We start from the raw sequence: 23235 nt of genomic DNA, 5'->3' as shown, positions 1-23235 counted from the left end.
GGGCCGAGGCGGGTTCTGGCTCCCGGAGCTGGGGCCGCTCTCTGTCCCTCGGGCCGTGCCGCGCCGTTCCGGGCCTGCGGAGCCTGAGCGGGACCGGCCGGCTCCGCCGCGCTGCCAGGGGACGCTCGCCCGCCTGCCCTCACTGGCGGAAGCAGCTGGCGGGCACAGCCTGCCCTGTGACGCAGACAGGTCCTGGCAGCCCCGTAGCAGGCGCGCTGTCCGTGGCGGTGGGCGGGAAGCACCGATCTGGGCGCCCCCACCGGACTGAACCTCCCTGCCCGGTGGCACGTCGCCGCGGCGGTGGCCTGGCCTCCGCGCCTCCCGCCGGTGCCGCTGCCCTGTGTGCCGCCACAGCGCCACACGCCCCTGCCAGGACCGCCCGCGTGTCCCATAAGCGCTTGCGCGCGGTGCCCCGCCCTCTCTCGCCCGGCCCGCGGTGGACGCGCCATCGGCACCGGTGAGTCCCGGCCGCGCCATCCGGGGCCATCCGGGCCCCGGCGCTTCTGGCACGGACCAGTTTCTTCCCTTTCCCTTCCCCTCCGCCGCATCTCTTTTCCGGGGCGCGGAAAGCGGCTCCCGCGGGTCGGCACCGGTCCTCTGCCTGCGGAGGATGGGCGGCGCTGGGGCCTCACCCGTGGCCCTTCCGGCGGCGGGGCCGCCGCGGCCGCGCTCGGTCACCAGCCAGGCCGGGGCCTCTGGAGCGTGGGCGGGTGGAGACGGGGGTCGCTGTTGATGTCCACGGCGTACGGCGCCGGGCGCTGGGCTCCGGGCAGGAGCATCGCAGGGCCGCGGGGATGACACCGCGGCACCTCCCAGGATCGCATCTGGAGAGCTTCCAGTGCTCTGCCAGCTTCGGAGGCGGGAGGAAGAGCCCCAGCAGATGAAGACCCATTCCCTCACCGGCCTGCCGTGGCCCCTGGGGGAAGGCAGTCTGCGACACGCGTGGCCTGGGGGGCTGCACCGCACTTTGGGCACGCCCCTCGCTAACCCCACTCTGTCCCGCAGCCACCATGCCTGCCCTCAGGCCTCTCGTGAAGCCCAAGATCGTCAAGAAGAGAACCAAGAAGTTCATCCGGCACCAGTCTGACCGCTATGTCAAGATCAAGGTGAGGAGTTGCTGCAGCTTCCCCAGAACAGGAACTTTTGGGGTGCCTTTGGTGTAGGTGGTGAAGGGAAGCCCAGCAGGATGGTGCCAAGCTGCAGCAGCTGGGCAGGGAGCGTGGAGGCGGGCGTAGGCAGCCCTCAGGCCAGCTATGTTCAGGGTGCTCTCGTTTCCTAACTGCTCTCTGCATTTGTGCAGCGCAACTGGCGTAAACCCAGAGGCATTGACAACAGAGTGCGCCGGCGCTTCAAGGGACAGATCCTGATGCCCAACATCGGCTATGGCAGCAATAAGAAGACAAAACACATGCTGCCCACAGGCTTCAGAAAGTTCCTGGTCCACAATGTGAAAGAGCTGGAAGTGCTGATGATGAGCAACAAGTGAGTGTGTGGGGGCTGTACTCCCACCTGGGAGAGGTGGCATGGTTGGGGGAAACGAGGAAAATCATTGCCTTTAAAAGCACAGATGCCATCACGATTCCCTCACTGCTGCTGGAGGGTGGGGGCACAGAGAGGCCTTGGGGCTGGCAATCTCATCCCCTTGGCAAAAATACACAACGGTGGCGAGCGAGGCTGTGCCATATCACTGGTAACTACCGTCAGAACTGTGACTCTGGGTCACACCTGGGCACAAGTCTGCTCCAGTGCTTGTTTTTGCTACAAAGTAGTAAGAACAGTAATGACTACCTTTGACTGAATCATTCACAGTAAAAGCCGAGCTGTTCTGGAGCTCCTGCTTCAGGCCAGACAGTGAGGGGTGGGAGTCATGGTTTAGTGCCCGTGCAGTGACACCCCCGAACTCAGCTGTGCCTGAGTACTGCTGGCAGGACAGCTCCAATGCGTTCCCGTGGTGGCCTGGCTCCAGAGGGCTTTGCCTCAGCTCTGGGTGCTGCTGGAGCCAAGGCCAATGCTGTGTGTCTCCAACAGATCGTACTGTGCAGAGATTGCCCACAACGTGTCCTCAAAGAACAGGAAGGTGATCGTGGAGAGAGCCGCACAGCTCGCCATCAAGATCACCAACCCCAACGCCAGACTGCGCAGCGAGGAGAACGAGTAGCAGCCTCTGCAGCACCAGGTGTATTTAATAAAGCCTCAGTCCAACTCGGGTGCTTTTTCGTATGGGCACAGGAGGGGCAGCAGCCTGTGTTTGGCTCTGAGGCTCTGCTGTCAGGGGCACTCAAGGAGCAGTGTCATAGTGATGACAGTGAAATCGGGGCACACAGCTTCAAAGTGTACTTTATTTTCTAAACCACCCAGACAACAGATGTCCTTTCACACAGCACTATAAACACTATTCACATCAGCCACTCTGTCAAAATATAAAAGAAAGCACAGAGCAGTTCATGGCTAGAGCAATGTGTCATGATTGCCTCATTCTCTAGTTGGCTCTTAAGCCTTTATCTTTTAAGGCATTTTCTCTTGCCCAAAGCAGGATTTGAGCACAGCAGCCACGAGGGACTGTGCTTGCACCCCTGGCTCCTGCCTGCCATCTCTGAGCCCCGTGACTGTGACACTGACCCCTGGCCTGCTGCTCATACATGACCAGGACCAGCAGACCCTTGTGGCTGGTGACACCAGCACCAAGGTGCTCCAGGGGTAGAGAGAAGCCAGTGTTAGTGCAAAGCAAAGCTTTAAGGAGGGTTTTTCACTGAAACAGTAATCATCCCTCAGGGAAAACAGCTGAGGTATTTTGCAGTCAAAACCATAAATAAGAAAGCCAAGCAACAAAGCTTCATATTGCCCAAATGCCAAACTGGAGCCCCAGGAGGAGGGTGGGGATGTCAGGTAACCCCCCTGCCCTGTGCATCCTCAGCAGCTTGGCAGGTGCAAGTCTCCCTTCCCAAAAGGCCTGTGGGATGAACTCAATAAAGACATGGCTTCCAGTTTTTAGCCATGTTTTTTAGTTAAACACTATAAATACATTCTTGGGCAATTTAAGGTAGAAAGTGCGTGTGCAGTGATTAAAAACCTCTGTACTGCAGTAAGGAGCATTTGAGGAGGTAATTTCCATTGTTCATGGAATCACAACTGCGAATGCTTTGTGCACCCCTTACAACTTCCTGAAAAAAATGGGAATATTCATCTTCCAGCCCCTCCCCTACATGAGGCTGTATTCCCTGATCTCAGGTCTCATTCCAATTCTCTGAGGTGTCTGATAGGAAGGCAGCTGGATCAGGCCAGTCATGTCCAGCTGTCACATTTAACACACCATCCCCAGTTTCTCCTGGGGCTGCCCAGGGACTTGACTGTGGCAGAAGAGTAGCCCAATGGCATTTGTTCTTCCCCTCAGCTGGTGTCTGGCTGAGGCATCCCAAGGCAGGAGGGTGGTGGGGAAAAACATCTTAGCTCATGTCCATTGACTCTGAGGTGGGGAGGGAAGCAGAATCTTTCTGAATGCTCTCAAAAAGTGATGCCATTTCAGGACTGGATCTGATCTGGGATGAAAACTCAGCCATTGCTGGGCTTTTCTCCACCTCAGGGATGGTCAGGAGAGCAGCCACTGCCCGCATGGCTGAGCGCTTCAGCTCATCCTGCTTCTCAAACTCCTGCTTCACCGAACCAGCTTTCACCTGCAAATCCAAAGCCCCGTTTTCAGTTGGCATTTAGAAAAGCCCATACAGGCACAGAACCAACACAGCAGCATAAGCCAGCAGAGAATTTTCCAGCTGGGGAAGTGAGGGAAGTGGGCGGCTCAGCAGCACTGAGGGAGTGGGCCAGGAGCAGAGGCAGCTTCAGGCAGGACCCACCCCGGGCCCTGCATCATCCTGCTCTCACCTTTGTGGAGCAGGTTGCCCGGAGGGGCTCGATCAGCCGCTCGAGCCGCTGCAGCACAGCGCTGGGGCAGAGCACCGAGAGCCGCGCCAGCATGATGAACGTCAGCATCTGGGCAGGAGGGGAGAAAACGTGTTGGTGCTCCGGGGCAGCCAGCTCTGCTGACAGGCTGGGCTGTACCCGCACCGAGCTGGGCTCCTCTGCACTCGTGCAAGGGGCTCTGCTAAGAGCTGGAAGCGCACCCCTGGCAGCCAGGGGCTGGAGCTGCAGCTGACCCAGGTGTGTGCAATGCTGCAGGTGTCTGCAAAGGGCTGACAGCCCTGGGGACACTGCACCACGGGGCTCTGGGGATACACAGTCTGATTGCAGCTCAGGCCCCACACAGAAAATCAGGGCACAGCACCTACCCGAATGTCATAGTGATCTTTCAGCCCATCCTCCACGTGGTTCAGGTAGTCATAGATGTCCAGCCGGTCCAGGCAGCTTTCCAGCAGGGTGTACATGCACTCAAAAGCGGCTTTCCTCACATCCAGGCCATCATCCACTGTGTGCTTGAATGGCCCCATCTCTACCTGAACCAAGACAAACAGTACAGCTGTCACCAAAGCAGACAGCAGCAGCTCTGTCGGGGCCCCGCAGGCTGCTGTGAGTCACCGTGTGGCCCCTGCCGAGCCCCGTTACCTCCCGGATGAGCTCTCTCCGCACTTTGGTTTCGTTGTACAGGCTGGGGAGGACTGTGCTCAGTAAATCCCGGATTAAAGAAGGCTTGTTGTGAGCAGCAGAATTAAACAGGGCTAAAGCCACACGGCGAACATTCAGGTCTGGATCTTGCAGAGTTTGTAAGAAGTCACCTGTGGGATAAGAACATATCAGTCAGTCCTGCAGCCAACAGGCTGCAACATTTCTGCAGTAATTTAAAGTGCATTGGGATGTATTTCAAGGAGTCTGGTTATGACAGCATTTATGGTAAAACAACTAGTAGCACAGTCTGTCAGAGCCATTTGAGATGCTTTCTCTTCCCTCCGTTTGGGATACAGTTAAGAAACACGACTATCCTGCATCTGGGCATACAAACAAATTATGTGACTCTAGCTACTCTACCCGAAAGTCAAATCAGAAGCTTTGTTACTCAAGGAAGTTGTGGGGGATTTTTCTTGCTGAGATCCCATCTAATCAAACTTCTCTGAAACAGAAGGGTCTGTTTCATACAGCAGGTCCTTTTGTGGGCTCCCTGGACATCAGACACTCCTCGTGTAGGTTATACTTCTGAAGATCCTTTTTGTGGGGTGCTGGAATTCTGAGTTTACATGCAGAAAGAACTTAAGCACTCTAAAAAGCAATGGGATGAGCCCAAGAGCAACGCATCAGTGCAATTAGCAAGGACTCACTGTAAGTGTTGCTGTTTAATCCCAAAAGTTGAGAAACACTGATAAAACCTAACTGGATTAGATGAGGTTCACACAGGAATAGAAAATCTCTGAGCTGCTAACAACATCCAATGTCCCATGCCCCCAGCTCACACCCCTGTCCAAACCAGCCTACCTATGCAGCCTTTCAGGAGAGCATCAATAGGCTGAGGCTGGTCTGTAATTGTGAACTTGATGGCAGTAACCACTGTGCTCCGGGCATGTGGGGAGCCTGCAATGAAGAGGGGAAGAAAAACAGTGAAAAATCAAGAGAGAAAATCACTGCTGTAACTCTGTAGTACATATTCTGCCCTTGTTCCTGTTATACATGTGTTACAGAGATAAGGGAGTAGAGGATTCTTCTTATCAACTCTGTGTTTGAATCTTGTGTAGTCTCTGTTCCCTGCACTTTCCTGCTCTTGTGTAGACCAGTGCTCCTCTGATCCCCCTTGCAGAGAGATCCATCTTATTACCTGCTCTCCTCTCAACTGGCTTTGCTCCCTGTTGTAGCCACAAGCAGTTTACAAAATGAATTTCCACCAGAAGACAGCATTTCCCTGCTCTGGTCACTGCCCTACCCATTACCTGCTGACAGCTGTTTCCTCAGCCGGGGCAGCAGCTCAGCAGGGTTCACCAAAGTCAGCTTCCCCAGGCATTCTGCCACCACGTTGCGTGTCCCTTCCTCGGTGCACTCACAGTGCTTGAAGAGCAGAGCCCAGATATCCTCCACATAAGGCGTGAGGCTGTCAGCTGGGGAGCAGCTGATGACTTCCTTCAGGGAGTGCAGCAGCAGGTACTGCCGCTTGGGCTGGCTTCCGATCTCCTTCAGCATGAAGGGCAGATACTCCTTCAGATTGCCAACGCTGACGTTTCCCAGCGCGTAGGAGGCGGCGGATTTCACCTCTTCGCTGGGGGAAGAGAACGCTTCCAGGATGACGGCTCTGAGCTCCCTCTGACCACTGAGGTTCGTGGTGCGGCCCACCTCGGCCAGGAAGAGGAAAGCCAGCACCTGAACAGCAGGGCTGGACTTGGGACTTTTCACATCCTGCACAAACTGGTTCACTGTTGCAGGGGCTTCCTTTGGGCAGGCTGAGGACAGGGCTGCCACGCACTTGGCGATGGAGTGATACGCCTGTTTGTGCAACGTCAGCGAGGCCCCGGCCGAGCCCGAGGAGTAAACGGGTGCTGTCAGCTGCTTCACCAGCTCTGGGTAACCCACGGCAGCCGTCTTTGTCAGGACCAGAGACTGGAAGAAGTCGATGATGGCGTTCAGGGCCCCTCCTTGAAGCAAAGGTGAGTGGACAAGCTGAAAGATTTCAGCAAGGACAGAGCCACTGATCTTGGAGATACAGGATGGATAAACCTTGGCCAAAGTCGTGAGGAACATGATGGTCACCTGGGACACGTGCATGTCATTCTCAGTAATTAAGACAGGGAGCTCTGTTAGCACAGCCTCAATCATGGCAGGCTTGAGGCTGTCACTGTAGTTCTTCACCAGGATGTCCAGAGCATTCAGAGTGCTCAATTTCAAGGCACGTTGATTCTTTCTCAAGAAGGAAGCTAAAATGGGGAGACCTTCCCCTAGGATAGGTCTCAAATCTATTTTAAGTGGAGAACTAGCAATTAAGGTTAATGCTTTGACTGTTGTCAGTCTGGTGATTTCATTTTTGAGCCTCTCCAGAAATATCTTCAAGGTTGGCTGAAGGTCAGTGCTTAAATGGTCTCCCAAGTTGTAAATGATTTGTCCCATGCAGGAGATGGCACGTTCCTTCACCTCCTGGTCGATGTCAGCTGCCTTCAGCCTCTTCAGAGTACCAGGGAAAACATCCTTCACGTAGGGCTTGGCATCAAAGGTGTAAGGTTTGTCCAAGGGCCTGATAACTTTCACAAGCTGCTGAGTTACCAGCAGAGCTTCTGACGTGATCTTATAAAAGGGGTCTCCAATACAGGTGACAACAGAAGGCAGCAGGGCTTTGACATGAGGGTGAAATACCTCTGGCTGGTGGTTGCAGAGAAGGACGTGCAGGAAGGACAGTGTGTCGATCCGCATGTTGGAGGAGCTGGATTTATCCGCCAAGGAGAAAACAATACCTGTGCAGAAGAAAATATCATGATGTCATATTTTTCCCAAAGAACGAGGTTCATGGATCCAGCCAGGGACAATCACAGAAGACTTTTCTCATATTCATCATACAATCACACCAAAAGCAAAGGTGAGACCTGAGCTTCCCAGCAGTGGGAAGCTTCATAAGCCCACTGGCCAGAGAGCTCAGAGAAAAATGTGTTGGGGCAAATTAAAGAATTAGTCAATATAAAATTTTTTTTAAATGCCACTGCATTTTGCAAAAGGAAGTGGCATGTGTATTTCTGATCTCAGTGTGGTAACAGCACAATTCCAGCTGCTTTCAGAGGAGGCTGGAATAGGCCCTCCCAAAAGCATCTTGTCAGGGGACTGTGGAATTGAACTTCATGTTGTTCTCCTGGCTTTCAGTGCAGAGGCCAGAATTAATCTGGGAGCTGTTCAGCACATCAGCACAGAGCAGAACTTCATGTGTTTGTCCTAATGCTGAGCAGAATAACTCACAGGAGTAAAACTGGAACACACAGGCAAGAAGCACATGTGTTCAGAATGGATTTTGCCAGCCCTGCTGCTTCACCCCAGACCATAGACAAGCTTACCAGGGATAAGTGCAGGTATATGATCTGCCAGGCAGCCAGGAAGAACACTGGCCAGTTCTGTCAGAAGGCTGAAACAACCCTGTCTTGATTTTATGCTCTTTTCTTTGAGCTGCTTATGCAAGGCCTTGATGATGTTGGGAACCTGCAGTTCGGAGAAGCAAATGAAAAGGGTACACCTCAGTCATCAGTCATCCCAGCTGCTCTCAGAGGCTCACTCTGGTACATTTTTACCACAGTTTATTCAGTGAGTTTCCTGAGCAACAGCTGTAGTAAGGTACCAGCCAGACACTTCACCCAGAAGCCACCCTGCCCCAGCTGCACACATGCCACAGCTGGTGGAGGAGCAGTGCTGGCTGTACTCCCACACTCCTGTGCTGTGCCAGCTCTCTTCCCCCAGGAATGGCAGAAGACAGTAAACAGCCAGCCCTCTCTGGATCTGGGGCCCTCTAGATGCCTGCCACAGGGCCCCTTCAGCTAGCCACATTCCTAAGGTAGCTACTTCTCATTGCTTTGTGATTTAACCCAGCCACCACCTGCTCACACACCTGGTTCTGAAGCATTGTCAAGGGAACGTCATCCTTGCCAGAGGCATCCGAAGAGTGCAGCCAGCTCTGGGTAGGCAGTGTTTGCTTCAGCAAGGAGATGTAAGCATTAAAGATGTCAGCTTTGACATTCTCCTCCCTCTCTTTGAACCTGCTTATCAAGGCTGGGGAGAGAGTTCTGTAGAAGTCCTGCAGGAGGTCATGCCTGCTGCTGACAATGGCCTCCAGGCACTTGGCCGCAGCCCTGCGGACCTTCCAGCTGATGTCGTCATCGTCACTGTACTCATCGTCGCTTTCTAGAAACAACACAAGGGGAAACAAGGTGCAATTATGAGAAAACTGGAGCTAAAGGATCACTTGATCCTCAGAGCTGCCCTCTCCAGGAGGAGAAAGCAGGAAGGGGAGAAATGTTAACCCCGTGTTCTGCTGAGCACAGCCATCCTCGCAAGCAGGCACCTTGCTCTTCATCCTCCCCATTTTCAGTTTCCATCATCTCTTCCTCTTCCTCCTCATTATCATAGTTGTAGTTTGGGTCAAAGGTAATGTACTTCAAACACAGTCCCATCACACTTGAGATGTGAGAGTCCATTTCCTTAGGGCATCTATCACAAATGAAAATTGTAAGAGTTAATAGGAGACTACGCTGTTTTAAATATCCAAATAATAATAAGCTCAAAAGGATCAAAAAGTGCTTCAAAGACCATTTTGATAATATGAGTTAAACCAAAGATGTTTCTTCCTGCTGTGCATGAAGCAAGGCCACATTCCCCTATGGGGAGGAAGCAATAATTTTTTTAGGACAAATAAATAAATAAATAAATAAATAAATAAATAGCCTTCACCCTGTTGGGAGGACTGAGTTAAAACCAGAAGATTTGGAGAGGAGGGAATAGTTTTACTTAAAGTGACCTTGCAACTGGGAATGCTAAAGATGTCAGTGTGGAAAAACTCCATTTTTTATACCTAATGTTGTTCATCCTCTGCCTATTTTCAGAAGTACAATTCCTGGGGAGAGATAATGCACTCTCACAGACATTCAGGAAGCCTTTTGTTAGAATGAGGCAGGCAGCAGGCCCCCTTGCCCTTCTCTCAGCTGGGATAACTAAGCCAAACAGAGCCTGTGGCCCCATGTGTCTCTGTCACCCAGTATTATTAGCAAGATAACGAAATAAACCTACTGACCTACTATTGGCATTTCAGCTGTGGTTTGATGGTGGCCCTTGGTTACCTGTATGTGTCAATGCACACATACACACCCTGGCTGAATCCTCCCTTCCTCGGGAGACCACCTCAGGAGCTCTGCAGGGCTCCTTTTCCAAGCAGTGTTTGACCAAATGACAGGAGAGCTGCAGCTCAGCAGTTCATTTGCCCAACCCCCTCACTGCCTCCAGCTCCCTCCAGCCACCAGGAGCCAGGCAGTTCCCTCTGGCTAAGGAACACTCCAAAGACAAGGAAAACTCCCACTCCTGCAAAACCAATACAGAAGGACAGCCTCACATGCTGAGGTAAAGCAGCTCATGATTCCAGTCCAACTCTGCATGTGCAGAAGAGACTTCGTATGTGAACTGTCTTCCCAACAGGAATACATGCAGGAAGGCCCTCCTTCGAGGATGCTAAATATATGGATATTTACACCAGGAGGACACGGATGCCCTGGATGGTGCAGAGGCATTCCCCAAGGGCACACACCTTCTCACAAAGGACTCAAAGGCCTGGAAACAGTACTCTCGCAGCTCGTCGTCATCCACGTTACAGTACTGAACAATCAGAGGAATTATCTTCTCCAGGTGTTCTCCTGGGAAAGACAAAGCAAACAGCAGAGAAAATCCATTCCAGCCTTCACTCACCTGGGCAGCTGAGAACTCAGCCAGCTGCCACTTCCTTCCTGTGCCTGGTGGAGCATTCCTGCCCCAGACCTCACGGGCAAGGTGCCAGCAGCCCACCAAAACCAGCTGTGCTGGTTTTCAGCAGCCAATCTCCGCTCCCTGTCTGCAGCCCCTTGTTGGCATTTCACTCACAGAAGAGCTGTCATTAGAGATCTCTTAGAACCTAATCTCAACTCTGGCAGGTCTTTTAGACAAGTTATACAATATGTTGCCATCCCCTCTGTCATTTAAAAAGGGGTGAATCCACTGATCTGGTTCACAGAGGTGTTAATTCAAACAGGCAAGAGCTGCAAGATCTTGAGGGAAGACTTTAGTCACTAGCGAAGGACAGCCAGAGAGATACTCTGGTGTCTCTTTTCCAAGTGGAGATCAGAGAACCAGACCAGAGCCACAGAGGGGATCACAAGCAGAAGCCACTAATACATTAAGAACAATGAACACTCTTCTTTTACCACTAAGAGGAGCTGCTCTAAAATGCATGTACATTTCCCAGCACCATTTCAAGGTGCTCATCCTACCTATGCGGTGCCCAGCCTGCCTGCTGATGCCAGCCACACACTGAATGTACGTCCTGGTGGTAGATGTGGACTCGTTCCTCTTCAGCTCTGCCAGCAGATGCTCTGTAAGCTCTGAGAAGATGTTTCCACTGCAGGTCAAGACCAGGTGCCCCAGGGCAATGATGGCCCGTTTACGAACTGCCAGCCTGGGGCTCGTCAGCTGGGGCAGCAGGCAGGTCAGGATGGAGGAATGGAATGAGTAGAGTGTTCCTCCCAGCCTGCAATGAACAGAACAAGGCGCAAGGTGAAAGTCAAAGGCTTCAGAAAAAATCCCTCTTGGCAGAAACAAATCTGAAAATCCTTCAGCTATGGAGACTTCATGCACATTGTGGGGAGGGGGAGGAGAAGGATGGGTTTGTCATTTTGGTCTGAACACTGACTTGGTCTGTAAAACACAGGGAGAGGTAATTTGTCTCCATTGTGGAGGAGTTTTTGACTGTGTCCTTCTGGAAGACCCAAGGGTGTGCTAATAATTTCCTGCATGCAGATGACATACGACACTGTCACTCTGACTTAAGCAACAAGAGGCAGCCAGGGGAAAAAAAAAAAATGCATGTGTGATGGGCTCATAGGGCTAAAATAAACCTCCCTGCTTTGCCCTCAGCCTTCCATGTTTGTGTGAGCTAAGCTTCTGTGGGCTCCATCACCAGAGGAACTGCCATTCCCAAGCACAGAAAGGCTTGGCATGTTATCTCTCATCCCTGCTGGGGACCTGCTCTACTCAGATATTCCCTAGGAGCAGCCAACCAAATCCTGTGTTTTTAAGTCCCAGTAATAGGATTAGGGAAATAAAGAAATCAAAAGCAGACACATCCCTGCAGTCCACTTCTATGCACAGATCCTAGAAGGAAATTCCCTGGTACCTGCTCAGCATATCTGACAGAATGTCAAGAGCTTCCAACTGCACAGACACATCCTCCTGCTTGCCAATGGCTCCTGTCAGCTGGGCTGTGATCTTTTTGCACACATTTGCTGTCATGGTGGAACCTGCAAGAGAGATATTTTTCCCTGCTGTCAGTTAACACTTTTTGCCACTAGGAACCATTCAATTCCTTGTACACTGAAAAAAGAAATGATCACTGGGAGATCTAATCAGGACAGATTAATGAGATGGCTGCAGAGGAAAATCCTGTTGCTGGGAGCCTCAGGTATCCCTTGAAAAGCTGATGCTTTTTTGGGATACATAGCTCCAAATACAGCTCAAGTTTTCATTTAATTCTGCATTTCATCCCATTGGTACCTCAGCTCTACCGTCCCTCCCCTGATTTCAAAGATTGTCCTCTGGCAGGTGAGTAAAGAATGGGTAACTTTTAGGCTCTGGACTCTACATTTTCCCCCCTTTGCCAAAGGCTGGGACTCCCCGTCCCCCAGTGACAAGTGGGGACGGACAGTGTACCTGTGGCAGCTGGTGGCAGCTCAGAAATAACTGTTTTGAGGCCAATGCTGGAGATATCTCGCAGCTGCTCCTTGTCCGACAGCATGTTCGTACAGAGCGTGTCCACGATGGTCTCCACCTGGTACTCCTTCACTTTGCCAACCAGCGGGCCCAGGCTGCGGGACGAGAAGCCAGTCAGGATGAAGGGCCTAATCCAACTGTCCACGTCCTTCAAACCGTCACACTGCTCCTTCTTAAAGATCCTGGCCACCTATCTGGGAATGACTGACATTCTGCTCTAAGCACCTCCCGCAGGCACGGCAAGGAAATTTTCCTGGTTCCATTTTGAGGCCTCCTTATTATCACACTCTGGATGGATGACAGATTGCAATGAGTATGGACTTACTGCAGATACAACCAGAGATAACCAGGCAAAGAAGTTGAGAAGATGGTCCTCTGCTCAGTGCCCAGCTGTTTTACTTTAAAACCCAGAATAAACCAACCCAAACCAGGCAGAGAGAGGAGTCAAAAGAAGTCAGGACAGTGGGAATCAAAAAGAAAGGGCCAAAGATAACAGGGAAAGAACAGGGATAGAAGCAGCACATGGTTGAAAAGAAGGGAATATGAACAGGATCCACAACAGGAAAAAATAGAGGAACCCAAAGTTGTCTTTAAATGGCCCACCTTTCTGGAGCCCTGGGGTGAACTGAACCATTCAATGGCATTTCTAGACTGAACACGCCCACTTAGCCATGCTGGGGAAAGAGATGGGAAAGAACGTATCAGCAGCAGGATCCCTTTATCAGAGGATTCACTAAAAGAGGAACCTGCTACTTTTGTTCACTTGGATTAAAAAAATATGGGAATGGTCAAAGACAAAGCAACAGCACAGGCTGCATTCAGAGTCAAGGCAGGGAAAAAAATCCAAGTGCATTATAAAGTTCAGTGAAAACTCCCTTGAAGAGAAGGACTTGGACCTGAAATTAAAGCTCATAAGAGCTGTACATGTTTAGTACCATTGCTATCAAAGACAGATCCATGGAGAAATTCAGCACTGTATTTCAAAGCCTGAGAGAGGTCAAGAGGTTGATGAGCAAAATTTTTAAGTGTGCTTCTCCCTGAAGAAATAAAATCCTCGGGCTCCGCCTTCCATGTGGTAAGGTTTATAACAGGAACACTGAAGTACTTCCAAAATCATCTCTTGTTGCTACAAAGGTATCTGTGTGCACATCCCTTGTGAGTGTCTACATGGGGAGAAATTGCAGTGCCTGCAACAGAGGGCAAAGTACCTTGCAAAGGAGGTTTGTGGGAGGTGTGAAAGGCCAGGCTCTGCTCTCACACTCTCTGCAGTCTGTGATGGCTTTGATGGTGCCAGGGAACATGGCTATTACTGTCTAGGCTCTTACCATTTGACAGCAAGGTTCTGTACTTCCCCATTTTTGTCCTCCAGCAATTTCAAAAGCATTCTCACAACTTTTTTCTCACTGTCTTCATCTAGTTTTATTGAGTCTTTCTGCAGTTCCATCATCAGGTCATTGGTGGCCATAAACCTGAAAGGACACAGGGAGAAAGTGGATTGGCTGATGTGCAGACACAAATGCATCACCTTTGCATCACCTGGGCAGAATTTGGCAGCTGGTGCTTGTGTGAAAACACACTACCAAAGAGTAACTTACAACACTGTCCTAAGAAAAAGGAAAATTACTGCTATCTTACAAGTAGATAACTACCTAACAGGGATCAGGTAAACAAAAGCTCTAAAAATGGCACTCAGCATGTGTATTTTTTCTCAGTGACTAAATCAAGGTGGTTAACTATGCAAGAAAAAAATCATGATGGCTTTTTTCACCAAATTTTCACCTGGCCTAGGAAAAGCAGTCTGGGGTCTAAGAATTCACCTGGCTTTGTTCTTTCTGGCTAACTTAGCACTGATAGTATGAACCCAGACATGGACAAGTCCTTTCAGTTTCAAAAATGAAAAAACAAAGTAATGACTCCATGCAAACTACACCTCAGAAGTGCACTATTATATTTAGATTGCACATTATATTTAGATTGCTGTGAGCAAAACCAATCAAGTATTTATCACTCCAGATTAGAAAGACAAACAAAGACCCAATTCACAGTCAGTTTTCTAACAGGAACAGAATGGATATTGAGAAATTCTGGAAAGTATCTATTTTCCCAAGAGCAGGAAAGCAAAAGGTGCTGGTATACAGGAGTCTGAAGTTCTAAGAAATCTCAGTGCGGCTATCGTGTGTCAGCTGCTTTCCAATGTTAGCCCTGCACAGAATGGATGTCTGACAGGAACCATGAAGTCCTTCTCTCTTGTTAGAAAATGACAGCTCCTTTTTAAATTAGGCTCTGATGTCACTCATTCAGCACACAAGAGCTCTCATGTACAAGTCATCGTCTGAGGCTTCAATCTGCCAGCCCATTCCTGAGCAGCAGTGAGGTCCATCCTGAACGAGGGAGTGCTGCGGTGCTCCCCAGCCAGCCCAAAATCCAGAGTGAGCAAACAGCGGTAACGTGCCCTAAGATGTTAACGTGCAATCTATTTCTGATTCTGCCAGAGCTCTTCAGCTGCACTCTGCAGTTCAGCGTCTGTGCCGAACCAGCATGACCAATTATGGCCATGAGCTGCACATCCCGCTCTGGCCTCGCTGCCTGCTGCCACCCTGCCCCAGGACCTCGAGATCTCACCAACACATCCATCTGTGAGGGGAACAAGGGAAACTTGGCCCTATAACAGGTCATGCCTGGCCATGTGCTGGGAGGAAGTGGCCCTGCAGCACCTCTGACAAGATGTGCCTGGTGTTGGGCACATCTCCTCTGGAGTGTTAACTGTAAATTCTTTGAACAAACTGTTTGTACAACTGCTCTATCACTGACTTCTTTATAAAGTACCTATTTTAACGTCTGAGAACATCAGCAGCTTTTACAAAAATCAACCTACTTTTAGGCTATTACTAACCCCTCTATCTAAGAGAGGGGTTAGTAACTCTAAACATTACCTTCCAGGTTGATACTGAGAGAACAATATACTAAGGAGTGAAATCTTTCATACATGTCAGTTTTAATTACTTTTTGATAGAGCGCCCTACATGTTGAGCCATCCACCTAACCCTAAAAAGATGTCAACTTTTCTGCTGACATAAACAAAGAAATAAAAGCATCTCAGTCCTGTTAGGAAGGCACATTCTCCCATAACACAGAAAAAGTTCTCCAAGCAGCCTGAGCAGAACCAGTATGTGCAGCAGCCATCACCCAGATCACCCAGGGACACGGGGGTCTACTCACCCCTTTTAACGCACTGACTATCTCACAAATTATCAAAACAAACTAGAAGCATTTCTGCTACAATGTTCTTTATTCACAAAACAAATAACAACTTGGAGCACAGCTGCCCAGACTTATTTCCCCTTCCACTTTCATCAGGCACCAATCTAGGCAAGGGAGGGGAGCTCCTCTAGCTTCTCTACATCTTCCCTCAGCTAGGACACAGTCGGCTAGATACCCCGTAAATACAACTGATGCAAATCTCAGGTCTCCTGCGCACCCGCTCCTGGCGCGGCAGGACCCCTCTCTGTGCAGCCCCCTCCTCCCAGGGCCCCGGGGCGCCGTTCGCAGGTGGCTGCGGCCCGCGGGGCCTGTCCCGTGGTGCCACACCTGAAGTCCTTGTCGGTGGAGGTCATCTTCTCCAGCAGGCTGGAGATGTGGTAGGAGACGCTGGCCATGGCGGAGGGCACTGCGGGGCCCGGCGTCGCCGCCCGATCCGTTCCGTGCCGGGCGGCCCCGAGGCGGCGGGAGAAGCCGGGCCGGAGGGCTTTGAGGGCCGATGAAGGGCTCTGTCCGGGCCCCGGCAGTGCCTCTGGCCGCTCGGCGGGCTCGGCTCGCGGCGCCCGGGGCAGGACAGGTCAGTCGCCGCTCCCGCCCCTCGCCCTCTCCCTGCCCAGCCAAGGCAGTGGCCGCCCCCGGAACCCGGCACGAGCGGAACGCCGTCGCAGGCGGGCGGGGCGCGGCGGGGCCGGTTGTGCGCGGACCGGCGTGCCACGTCTGAGCGCGCGGGCAGAGGCCGGGCCGGGAGCACCGCGGGCCGCCGCCGCCATGGTGAGGCGGGGGCGAGCGGGGCCGGGCCCGCCGCCAGCGCCGGGGGGCCGGGGCAGGAGGGAGCGGGGAACCGACGGCGTCCCGGTGCGGGGCTCGGGCGCAGCCGGGTGCGGCCTCCCGTCGCGGCCCGGGCAGCCCGGGGCACGGCACACGGGGCACCGGGCACGGCACAGGGTACACCGGACCCGGCTGGGCGGCCGGGGATGGAGCGGGGCTCCAGGGGTCGCGGCCGCGCGTTGTTGCGCTGAGCTCGTTCTGTTCCTTCTCCCCGCAGGTGTCGGTCATTAACACGGTGGACACGTCCCACGAGGACATGATCGTAAGTTTGCGGGGGGCCGCTCAGCCGGTCCGGCGACTGCTGTGACAGAGCTGCTCTGGGGCTCTCTGTGAGAGAGAGCCCCAGAGCTCGTGAAAGAGCACACTCGTGGGGTGTTGGATGCAGAATGCTGTCTGAGATCCTGATCTTGCCATTTTTTACTGTGTGGGGAGAAAAACTTGGCTGGGAGGAAAGGGGAAATTATTTAAAATCCTAATTTTCATGTGAGGGCTTGTTTCTGCCCTTTTTTGTGAAATAATAGAGATGTGTCTATATTTGCTGTTACAGACCTTCAGCTGATAAAAATGGTTTTCCTTTAAGTGAATGTGTCTGGGAGTAGATGTATTAATGTGGGTAGGAAGAAAGGTTGGAAAGTAATTTGTTGAAGGAAGGAGCCCAGCTTGGTGAGCCTAATTCTTCAGGAACTATTTCTTCACAGAAAAGGCTATCAAGCATTGGAAAGGGCTGCCCAGGGAGGTGGTGTAGTCACCATCCCTGAAGGTGTTCAGGGAATGACTGGATGTGTTACGCAGTGTTCTGGTCTAGTGACAAGTGACAACCGTCGGTCAAAGGTTGTAGTCAGTGACCTTGGAGGTCTTTTCCAGCCTTAAAGATTCTGTGGTTCGGTGATGGTGAAGTTCTAAATATAATTAAGAGCAGTATTTGTACACCCACTTCACATTTTAAGAAACAGAAATACATAACTGGTCACTGCTTTGTAGTCAGCAGCCTGAATTCCCTGTCATGAAAATGCTGTGGTTGTTGCTCAGAATTCCCTGGATTCCTTCCGTTTAACATTTGTACAGTGATTGAAGAAGCAGTTGGGGAAACAAATTGCTTGTGTGGCATGCCTGGATTGTTTAAAACCGGTCCTTTGGCCCCGGTGTGTGGGGCCTGGGGCGGCTGTGCTGCAGTGGCCGGTCAGCAGGCCGAGTGCCGTGCTGAGCACAGCTCTCCCTGCTCTCCTCGCAGCATGATGCACAGATGGATTACTACGGCACACGCCTGGCGACCTGCTCCTCAGACCGCTCCGTGAAGATCTTCGATGTCCGCAACGGGGGGCAGATCCTCATTGCAGACCTGAGGGGGTGAGATGTCACAACATGAGAGGTCAATCAGGGCAAAATCTTGATGCTTTGTCCTTTTGTCCTTGGGCAGCACAGAGTGCAGGTTGAATTCTAGGGTGAACTCCTCCAAGACTGTGCTGAAGAACTTCTCAGAGCTGGGGTGGGGACAGAGCCCCAGTGGGAAGCACAGTGGGGCTTGGTCATTCATTTAGTACTTTGCACCTGTGATTTTCAAGAAGTAACAGGGACTGATACAAATGTGAATTGTTTTCTGTGACAGTGAGAGCCCTGTGTCAGGGCACTAACATTGCCATCTTAGCATTACTCATTCCTCTTGTCAGAGCTCTAATCCCTCCCAGGGCAGCAATTCACAATGGTGGTCTATGAGGCAGCTGCAGCTGGAAGGGGTTTCTCTCACCTTTTCCTAATGATGCTGTTTCTTGCAGGCATGAAGGTCCCGTGTGGCAGGTTGCCTGGGCTCATCCTATGTATGGGAATATCTTGGCTTCCTGCTCCTATGACAGGAAGGTTATTATCTGGAAGGAAGAAAATGGCACTTGGGAAAAGACCTACGAGTACACGGGACATGATTCTTCAGGTATGGAGGGTTGGAGTGTGGAGCTGGGAAGGCAGACTGAGGAGATGAGGGGATTTGGGTAAGACTGAAATAAATCTGTTAGTGTTAAGGAAGAAAGCCTCTGTCAAAAAGTAAAGGATAAAAACTGAAGAGAGAGCAAATGTGTTCAGCACTAACAGGATATTTCCCTAAGGTTGTATTGCTAGATAAGCCCCTACTGATTCATACCATGTGTCTGTAGGTGTTGTTATACAAATAAGTCAGCTTTCAAATAAAGATGGCAGGGAACTGAGTTCTTGAGGAAAATACTGTCTGTTTCCAGTTAGACTGCATTTTATCATGCTGTACTTTGTTTTAAAATTGAAACTCTTTTGTTCAGATGATTTACCCTCCCAATGCAGATCTGTTACCCAGTAAACAATGCTAATTGGCTGGCTTTTGCTGAACTTTGACTCATTCTCAGCTTTCAAAGCCATGTGCTTTTGGTGACAGTGCCACTGATACCAGTCAGTGAATTGTTCCGTCAGTTTTAGGTAGGCCCTGTGCTGTAATCCGGTCTGTCTTGCCCTTCCTAGTGAATTCTGTCTGCTGGGCACCACACGACTATGGACTGATCCTGGCCTGTGGGAGCTCTGATGGGGCCATTTCCTTGTTGAGCTACACAGGTGATGGGCAGTGGGAAGTCAAAAAGATCAGCAATGCACACACGGTGAGTCTGGTCCTTTGGAGCAGCCCAGAGTTCCCAGAGCTGCAGATAACACCAAGGTGATACCTCAGCGGCTTGAGTAGATAAATACTGAAATGCAATGAAATTATGTGAAACATCCAGAACCAAGAATAGTTTCAGTTCATTCAGAGTAGGCAGGTATACTTTTTAGTCGCTAAAATGAAGTGGAAATACGATGAAGTTCACTAAACAGCACTGGCAATCCCTGTTTATTGGGCATTATTGTTAAACACAGTGCTGAAAGTTACCTGGTAAGAAATGGCCTTGGTCCTAATAATACCTGCACCACCTGGAAAAATCACCACCGTTTTTGGGAAAATTTTGTTTTTCCCAAAATTGTGGTGATTTTTGTTTAAGCAGAATATAATAAGCTAATGGCAGTGGCCCCCAGTAGAAAGAAATTCAGCTTAGGACCAAAGGTTCCTTCTACTCCTGTATTCCTAAATCTTAGCAACTGTGTGTGCCTTTTGTCTTTGCAGTTTCTGTCTCTGTCTCCTCTATTTGCACATCCAAGATGAACTATTTTGTGTGCAAATACGCTTAGCTACCTCAGGCTTTCTGAGTAAGTGCCTTAGTGAGGCTACTCTGCATCTGGATTTCTTATTCATCCGATATTCATCCAGCATTGTGCAAGACTTCAGTTTTTCTGAGATGGGCTTGTTCCCCTTTCTCAATAGAGAGTATGCTACATGTTCTTCACCCTCTCAGTAGCCTCTATCTATTTATTTAGTTAATTAAAGTAAGCAACTTTTAACAGTGATGTTTTTCATTAACTAGATTGGATGTAATGCAGTTAGCTGGGCTCCTGCTGTTGTACCAGGAAGCCTTATAGAACAACCCTCTGGTCAAAAGCCAAACTACATCAAAAGATTTGCATCTGGTGGCTGTGACAACCTGGTCAAGATCTGGAAGTAAGTGCCCTGTTGCCAGATAAAACCTGACACTTTAGGCTTTGAGTGTCCCTGTTAGTATCTCAAGTAATATTTTTGGCATCCCTATTGTATCATCTTCGAATTACTGTTTTAGAGAAGTGTTTTAAAAATGGATACTTGGAGATGCACAATATCTCCCATGATTCTTGCAGTTTGTGCCAGCCCTGTGTGATCTTGTCTCCAAGGGTGGGTTTGTAATGGTCTTTGGTTACCACTTTGGTAATAGCAAATTTCTGACATTAACTGGAGGTCAGAACATCTTTGCCTGTGCTGCTTTCTGTCCCCTGGAGGGGATTTTGTCAGTTCAAGCCAGAGATTTTTGGAGAAGTAGGGAACACTTGTGCTTTGTATTGCATTGATGAACAAGGAGTTTGAATGCTACAATCCAAAGCCTTCCCGAGCAGGGCATGAAATGATAAAGGAGGCTGCCGCTACCCTTCTGACTATATAGTTGTGTTTTCAGGGAAGAAGAGGGTCAGTGGAAAGAAGAGCAGAAGCTGGAGGCTCACAGTGACTGGGTACGAGACGTGGCCTGGGCTCCGTCCATAGGTTTGCCAACCAGCACCATTGCTAGCTGCTCACAGGTGAGGTTTCTCTGGAGCGACAGAGCCAGGCACTAGGTGTGCTCACTTCCACATGCTTCCTTCCCCGTTTCTCTAGTGAAGGAACTGTAGGGATAGAGCTGCTGTAACAGGTCCTCTTAGCAATCCTTTGCTATATTTGGGTCTCTGCATAAGAGCCTTTGACTCCTGTTCTTCCCAATCTCAGAAGCCCAATAGAAGCATTTCTGGACAAAGGTTTATGTGTGTGTGTGCCTCTGTACCAAAAACTGGCTTCTGGTTGGAAAATCATGAGCAGGATGGTCTCACTAGGAGGAAGACCTTACAACTAATGTCATATTTAATGTTTTGGGATCAAATTTACTGAACTTCCTTCTAAAAATACTGTTTTCTAATAACTGGCATTCTTAATCAGCTCTGATGTCGTCAGCCTTTATATTGACTGTTGTCAATGTTCTTGTTGCTAATCTGTAAATGCTTTTTTTTAACATCAAGAAGACTACTTAGTGAGCTCCTGCCATGTGAGTGGAAAACAAAATCTCATTCTGGGGAAGTATTTCAGCTGATACCTATGTATTTTGGGGGCTCTTCTCTGGTATTTGCAAGTCATTGTTTGTTGGTAGTTTTTCTCATCAGAGCTGTGGTCCTGCCTTGCCTTTATCTATAGCAAGGAGACAGCCCCTTGCTGTGCTGAGCACAAATCCATGCAGACACATCAAGGGTGGTGCGTGAGCTGTGATTTGGAAGTGTAGCTCCAAGGGAAGTTCAGGGTTATGTTTCTTGTGCCCAGCCTTGTCTCTGTGCTTTTGCAGGATGGCCGAGTGTTTATCTGGACGTGTGACGATGCCTCTGGAAACTCCTGGTCGCCAAAGCTGCTGCACAAGTTCAATGATGTTGTCTGGCACGTGAGCTGGTCCATCACTGCCAACATCCTTGCAGTATCCGGAGGAGACAACAAAGTGAGTACTGCTGCCTTGGCTTTTACTCGTGTGCACCCTGTTTCCAGAGGAGCTGAGATGAAACTGTTGTCATGTGTTTAACACAAGGCTGTCATAGAGTCTCCTTTGCTGCAATGGGAGCATTTTTTCTTCTGAATAACCAGGAGGGCAGGAAGACCATAACCTTTGGAAACTGCTTGCACTGCATTCTGAGTCCTTACTGGAGGGTAGAAATGCAGGCTGAGCTTGATTTTGTGGGATACTGACAATTCACATACTCTCCACATATGACTGCAGACTATCACCAAACCCATGCTGTGGTAGCTACAAGAAAAGGGGAAACAGGATTTGTTTAAAGCTGAAAGCTGTTCCTGCTCCTTTTTTGAGGTGACACTGTGGAAGGAGTCGGTGGACGGACTGTGGGCGTGTATCAGCGACGTGAACAAGGGCCAAGGAGGGGTGTCTGCAGTGACAGAAGGGCAGCAGAATGAGCAGTGATGCACAATGGAATACTCCAGCTGCAACAAGTGATCACTGTTCCTGATTTGCAATGTATCTTTAGCTGGATGAGAACTGATTTTATCTAAACTGGACATGAACATGGGAAACAATTATCCAATTTTATGAGCACTCTATTACTGGGAGGCTACAATATGTCGATAATCAGCTTTAATTGACATTCCCTTAAATTTAAGATAAACAGTATAGCCAAGTACTGTGCCTGATACTACTCCTTGATACTGTAGGAATTATTCCCTGCTTTTCTGGCTTTGCTATATTTGGGTTGTGCTGTGGTCAGAGTTCATGCACTTCAACAGAAAAGGGGGAAACTGTCAAAACAACGAGGTGTGATACTCCTTGATGCTCTGTGCCCTCAAAGACCAGAACTTTGTTTCACGTGAGGAAATGGGCTGGTGGAGTTCTCGGGTTAGCTGGTAGTGTGCTAGCTAGCCCTGCTGTTAACAGTGACGGTGTACTTGTGTCTTTCTGAAAATAACGTGTTTGGTAAAAGTCTTTTTGCTTTCTTGAAGATGAAAAGGAGTAGTGGAATGCATATGTCTTCTGCTATATAATAATCTCAAACTGGGTTTTTTAACCAACACCAGTAAATCAAACCATGGTTTGAAGATTTATTTTTTTTAGTCACACTTCTGTACTGTACCTCAGTTGTTTGGATTTTTTTTTTTTGTTGAGAATACCAACAGAATAAAATCCTATTGGTTAAAACTGGATGTGCTGTATGAAATAATCTTTTCACAGGACTGTCTTTTCAAGGCAATCTACAGTGTGTCTTCAGCCAAGCCAAGCCACAGTCACATCTTCCCATCCATGTAATTGGCTTTCCAAGGGTTTGGCTTTTTTGGTGGTGTTTTATTTGTTTGTTTTTTTTTGTTGTTGTTGTTGTTTTGTTTTTTGTTTTTTCCTGTAATAGTACATCACAAGACAAGGCTTTAGAAAGCCATTGCTCTTTCTTTGGTCTTGGCATATCCCAGGGAGAAGGTAAGCCAGCTTCCCTTTTCTGCTCTTACAACTTTACTCGTCATGAGGGAAGAAAGAAGGACGTGAACCCATTCGCGCACTTTGAGGTTGTTTTTAAAACTAACGTTAGCCGGTGGAAAAGCGGAGCCGCGGGTTTATGACCGTTCCGGCCGTCCCGGCGCCCTCAGGGCACAGCCCCGCCCCGGGCGGG

The 23235-nt window shown here is 49.9% G+C and overlaps 3 protein-coding genes and 1 non-coding gene across 6 annotated transcripts; 3 read left to right on the top strand and 1 right to left on the bottom strand.

Moving 5' to 3' along the window:
- Positions 1-326: 326 nt before the first annotated feature.
- Positions 327-2202, top strand: RPL32 (ribosomal protein L32). Its single transcript, XM_059856891.1, has 4 exons — positions 327-457; positions 1006-1106; positions 1301-1482; positions 2029-2202. Exons 2-4 carry the CDS (start codon positions 1011-1013, stop codon positions 2156-2158), a joined length of 408 nt encoding a protein of 135 aa, XP_059712874.1. The 5' UTR covers positions 327-457; positions 1006-1010; the 3' UTR covers positions 2159-2202.
- On the top strand, positions 807-942 carry LOC132332542 (small nucleolar RNA SNORA7). Its single transcript, XR_009487924.1, has one exon. It is a non-coding gene; the product is annotated as a small nucleolar RNA SNORA7 (small nucleolar RNA).
- Positions 2203-2319: 117 nt separating the features above from the next.
- Positions 2320-16122, bottom strand: LOC132332484 (cullin-associated NEDD8-dissociated protein 1-like). Of its 3 annotated transcripts, none has more exons than XM_059856881.1 (15): positions 15988-16122; positions 13725-13868; positions 12340-12494; positions 11807-11930; positions 10905-11161; positions 10190-10295; positions 8957-9102; positions 8504-8796; positions 7959-8100; positions 5865-7370; positions 5416-5511; positions 4555-4724; positions 4281-4445; positions 3877-3984; positions 2320-3671 (listed from the first exon to the last, which is right to left on the bottom strand). In XM_059856881.1, exons 1-15 carry the CDS (start codon positions 16053-16055, stop codon positions 3444-3446), a joined length of 3708 nt encoding a protein of 1235 aa, XP_059712864.1. In that variant the 5' UTR covers positions 16056-16122; the 3' UTR covers positions 2320-3443. The 3 variants fall into 3 exon arrangements, with proteins under 3 accessions (XP_059712864.1, XP_059712866.1, XP_059712865.1); XM_059856883.1 differs by lacking the exon at positions 15988-16122 and adding an exon at positions 13003-13073 and having other exon boundaries at positions 13725-13864; XM_059856882.1 differs by lacking the exon at positions 3877-3984.
- Positions 16054-22772, top strand: SEC13 (SEC13 homolog, nuclear pore and COPII coat complex component). Its single transcript, XM_059856889.1, has 9 exons — positions 16054-16428; positions 16703-16747; positions 17717-17832; positions 18258-18409; positions 18964-19097; positions 19893-20026; positions 20511-20631; positions 21420-21566; positions 21933-22772. The coding sequence occupies exons 1-9, from the start codon at positions 16054-16056 to the stop codon at positions 22041-22043; spliced, it is 1335 nt and encodes a 444-aa protein (XP_059712872.1). The 3' UTR covers positions 22044-22772.
- Positions 22773-23235: the final 463 nt, after the last annotated feature.

This window comes from Haemorhous mexicanus, chromosome 11 (assembly GCF_027477595.1).
Source record: "Haemorhous mexicanus isolate bHaeMex1 chromosome 11, bHaeMex1.pri, whole genome shotgun sequence".
In the NCBI taxonomy this organism is placed as follows: Eukaryota; Metazoa; Chordata; class Aves; order Passeriformes; family Fringillidae; genus Haemorhous; species Haemorhous mexicanus.
This window is presented reverse-complemented; position numbering and strand designations above follow the sequence as displayed.

Bases quoted from the DNA above. Each gene is read 5' to 3' on its own strand.
- RPL32 (XM_059856891.1), top strand. From the start codon at position 1,011: ATGCCTGCCCTCAGGCCTCTCGTGAAGCCCAAGATCGTCAAGAAGAGA. The intron at 1,107-1,300 runs GTGAGGAGTTGC...GCATTTGTGCAG, and splicing joins ACCGCTATGTCAAGATCAAG to CGCAACTGGCGTAAACCCAG. The intron at 1,483-2,028 runs GTGAGTGTGTGG...TGTCTCCAACAG, and splicing joins GTGCTGATGATGAGCAACAA to ATCGTACTGTGCAGAGATTG.
- SEC13 (XM_059856889.1), top strand. From the start codon at position 16,054: ATGGCGGAGGGCACTGCGGGGCCCGGCGTCGCCGCCCGATCCGTTCCG. The intron at 16,429-16,702 runs GTGAGGCGGGGG...TTCTCCCCGCAG, and splicing joins CGCGGGCCGCCGCCGCCATG to GTGTCGGTCATTAACACGGT. The intron at 19,098-19,892 runs GTGAGTCTGGTC...TTCATTAACTAG, and splicing joins AGATCAGCAATGCACACACG to ATTGGATGTAATGCAGTTAG.
- LOC132332484 (XM_059856881.1), bottom strand. From the start codon at position 16,055: ATGGCCAGCGTCTCCTACCACATCTCCAGCCTGCTGGAGAAGATGACC. The intron at 11,162-11,806 runs GTACCAGGGAAT...TGTTCATTGCAG, and splicing joins CTGTCAGATATGCTGAGCAG to GCTGGGAGGAACACTCTACT. The intron at 9,103-10,189 runs GTGTGTGCCCTT...CATTTGTGATAG, and splicing joins TTTGAGTCCTTTGTGAGAAG to ATGCCCTAAGGAAATGGACT.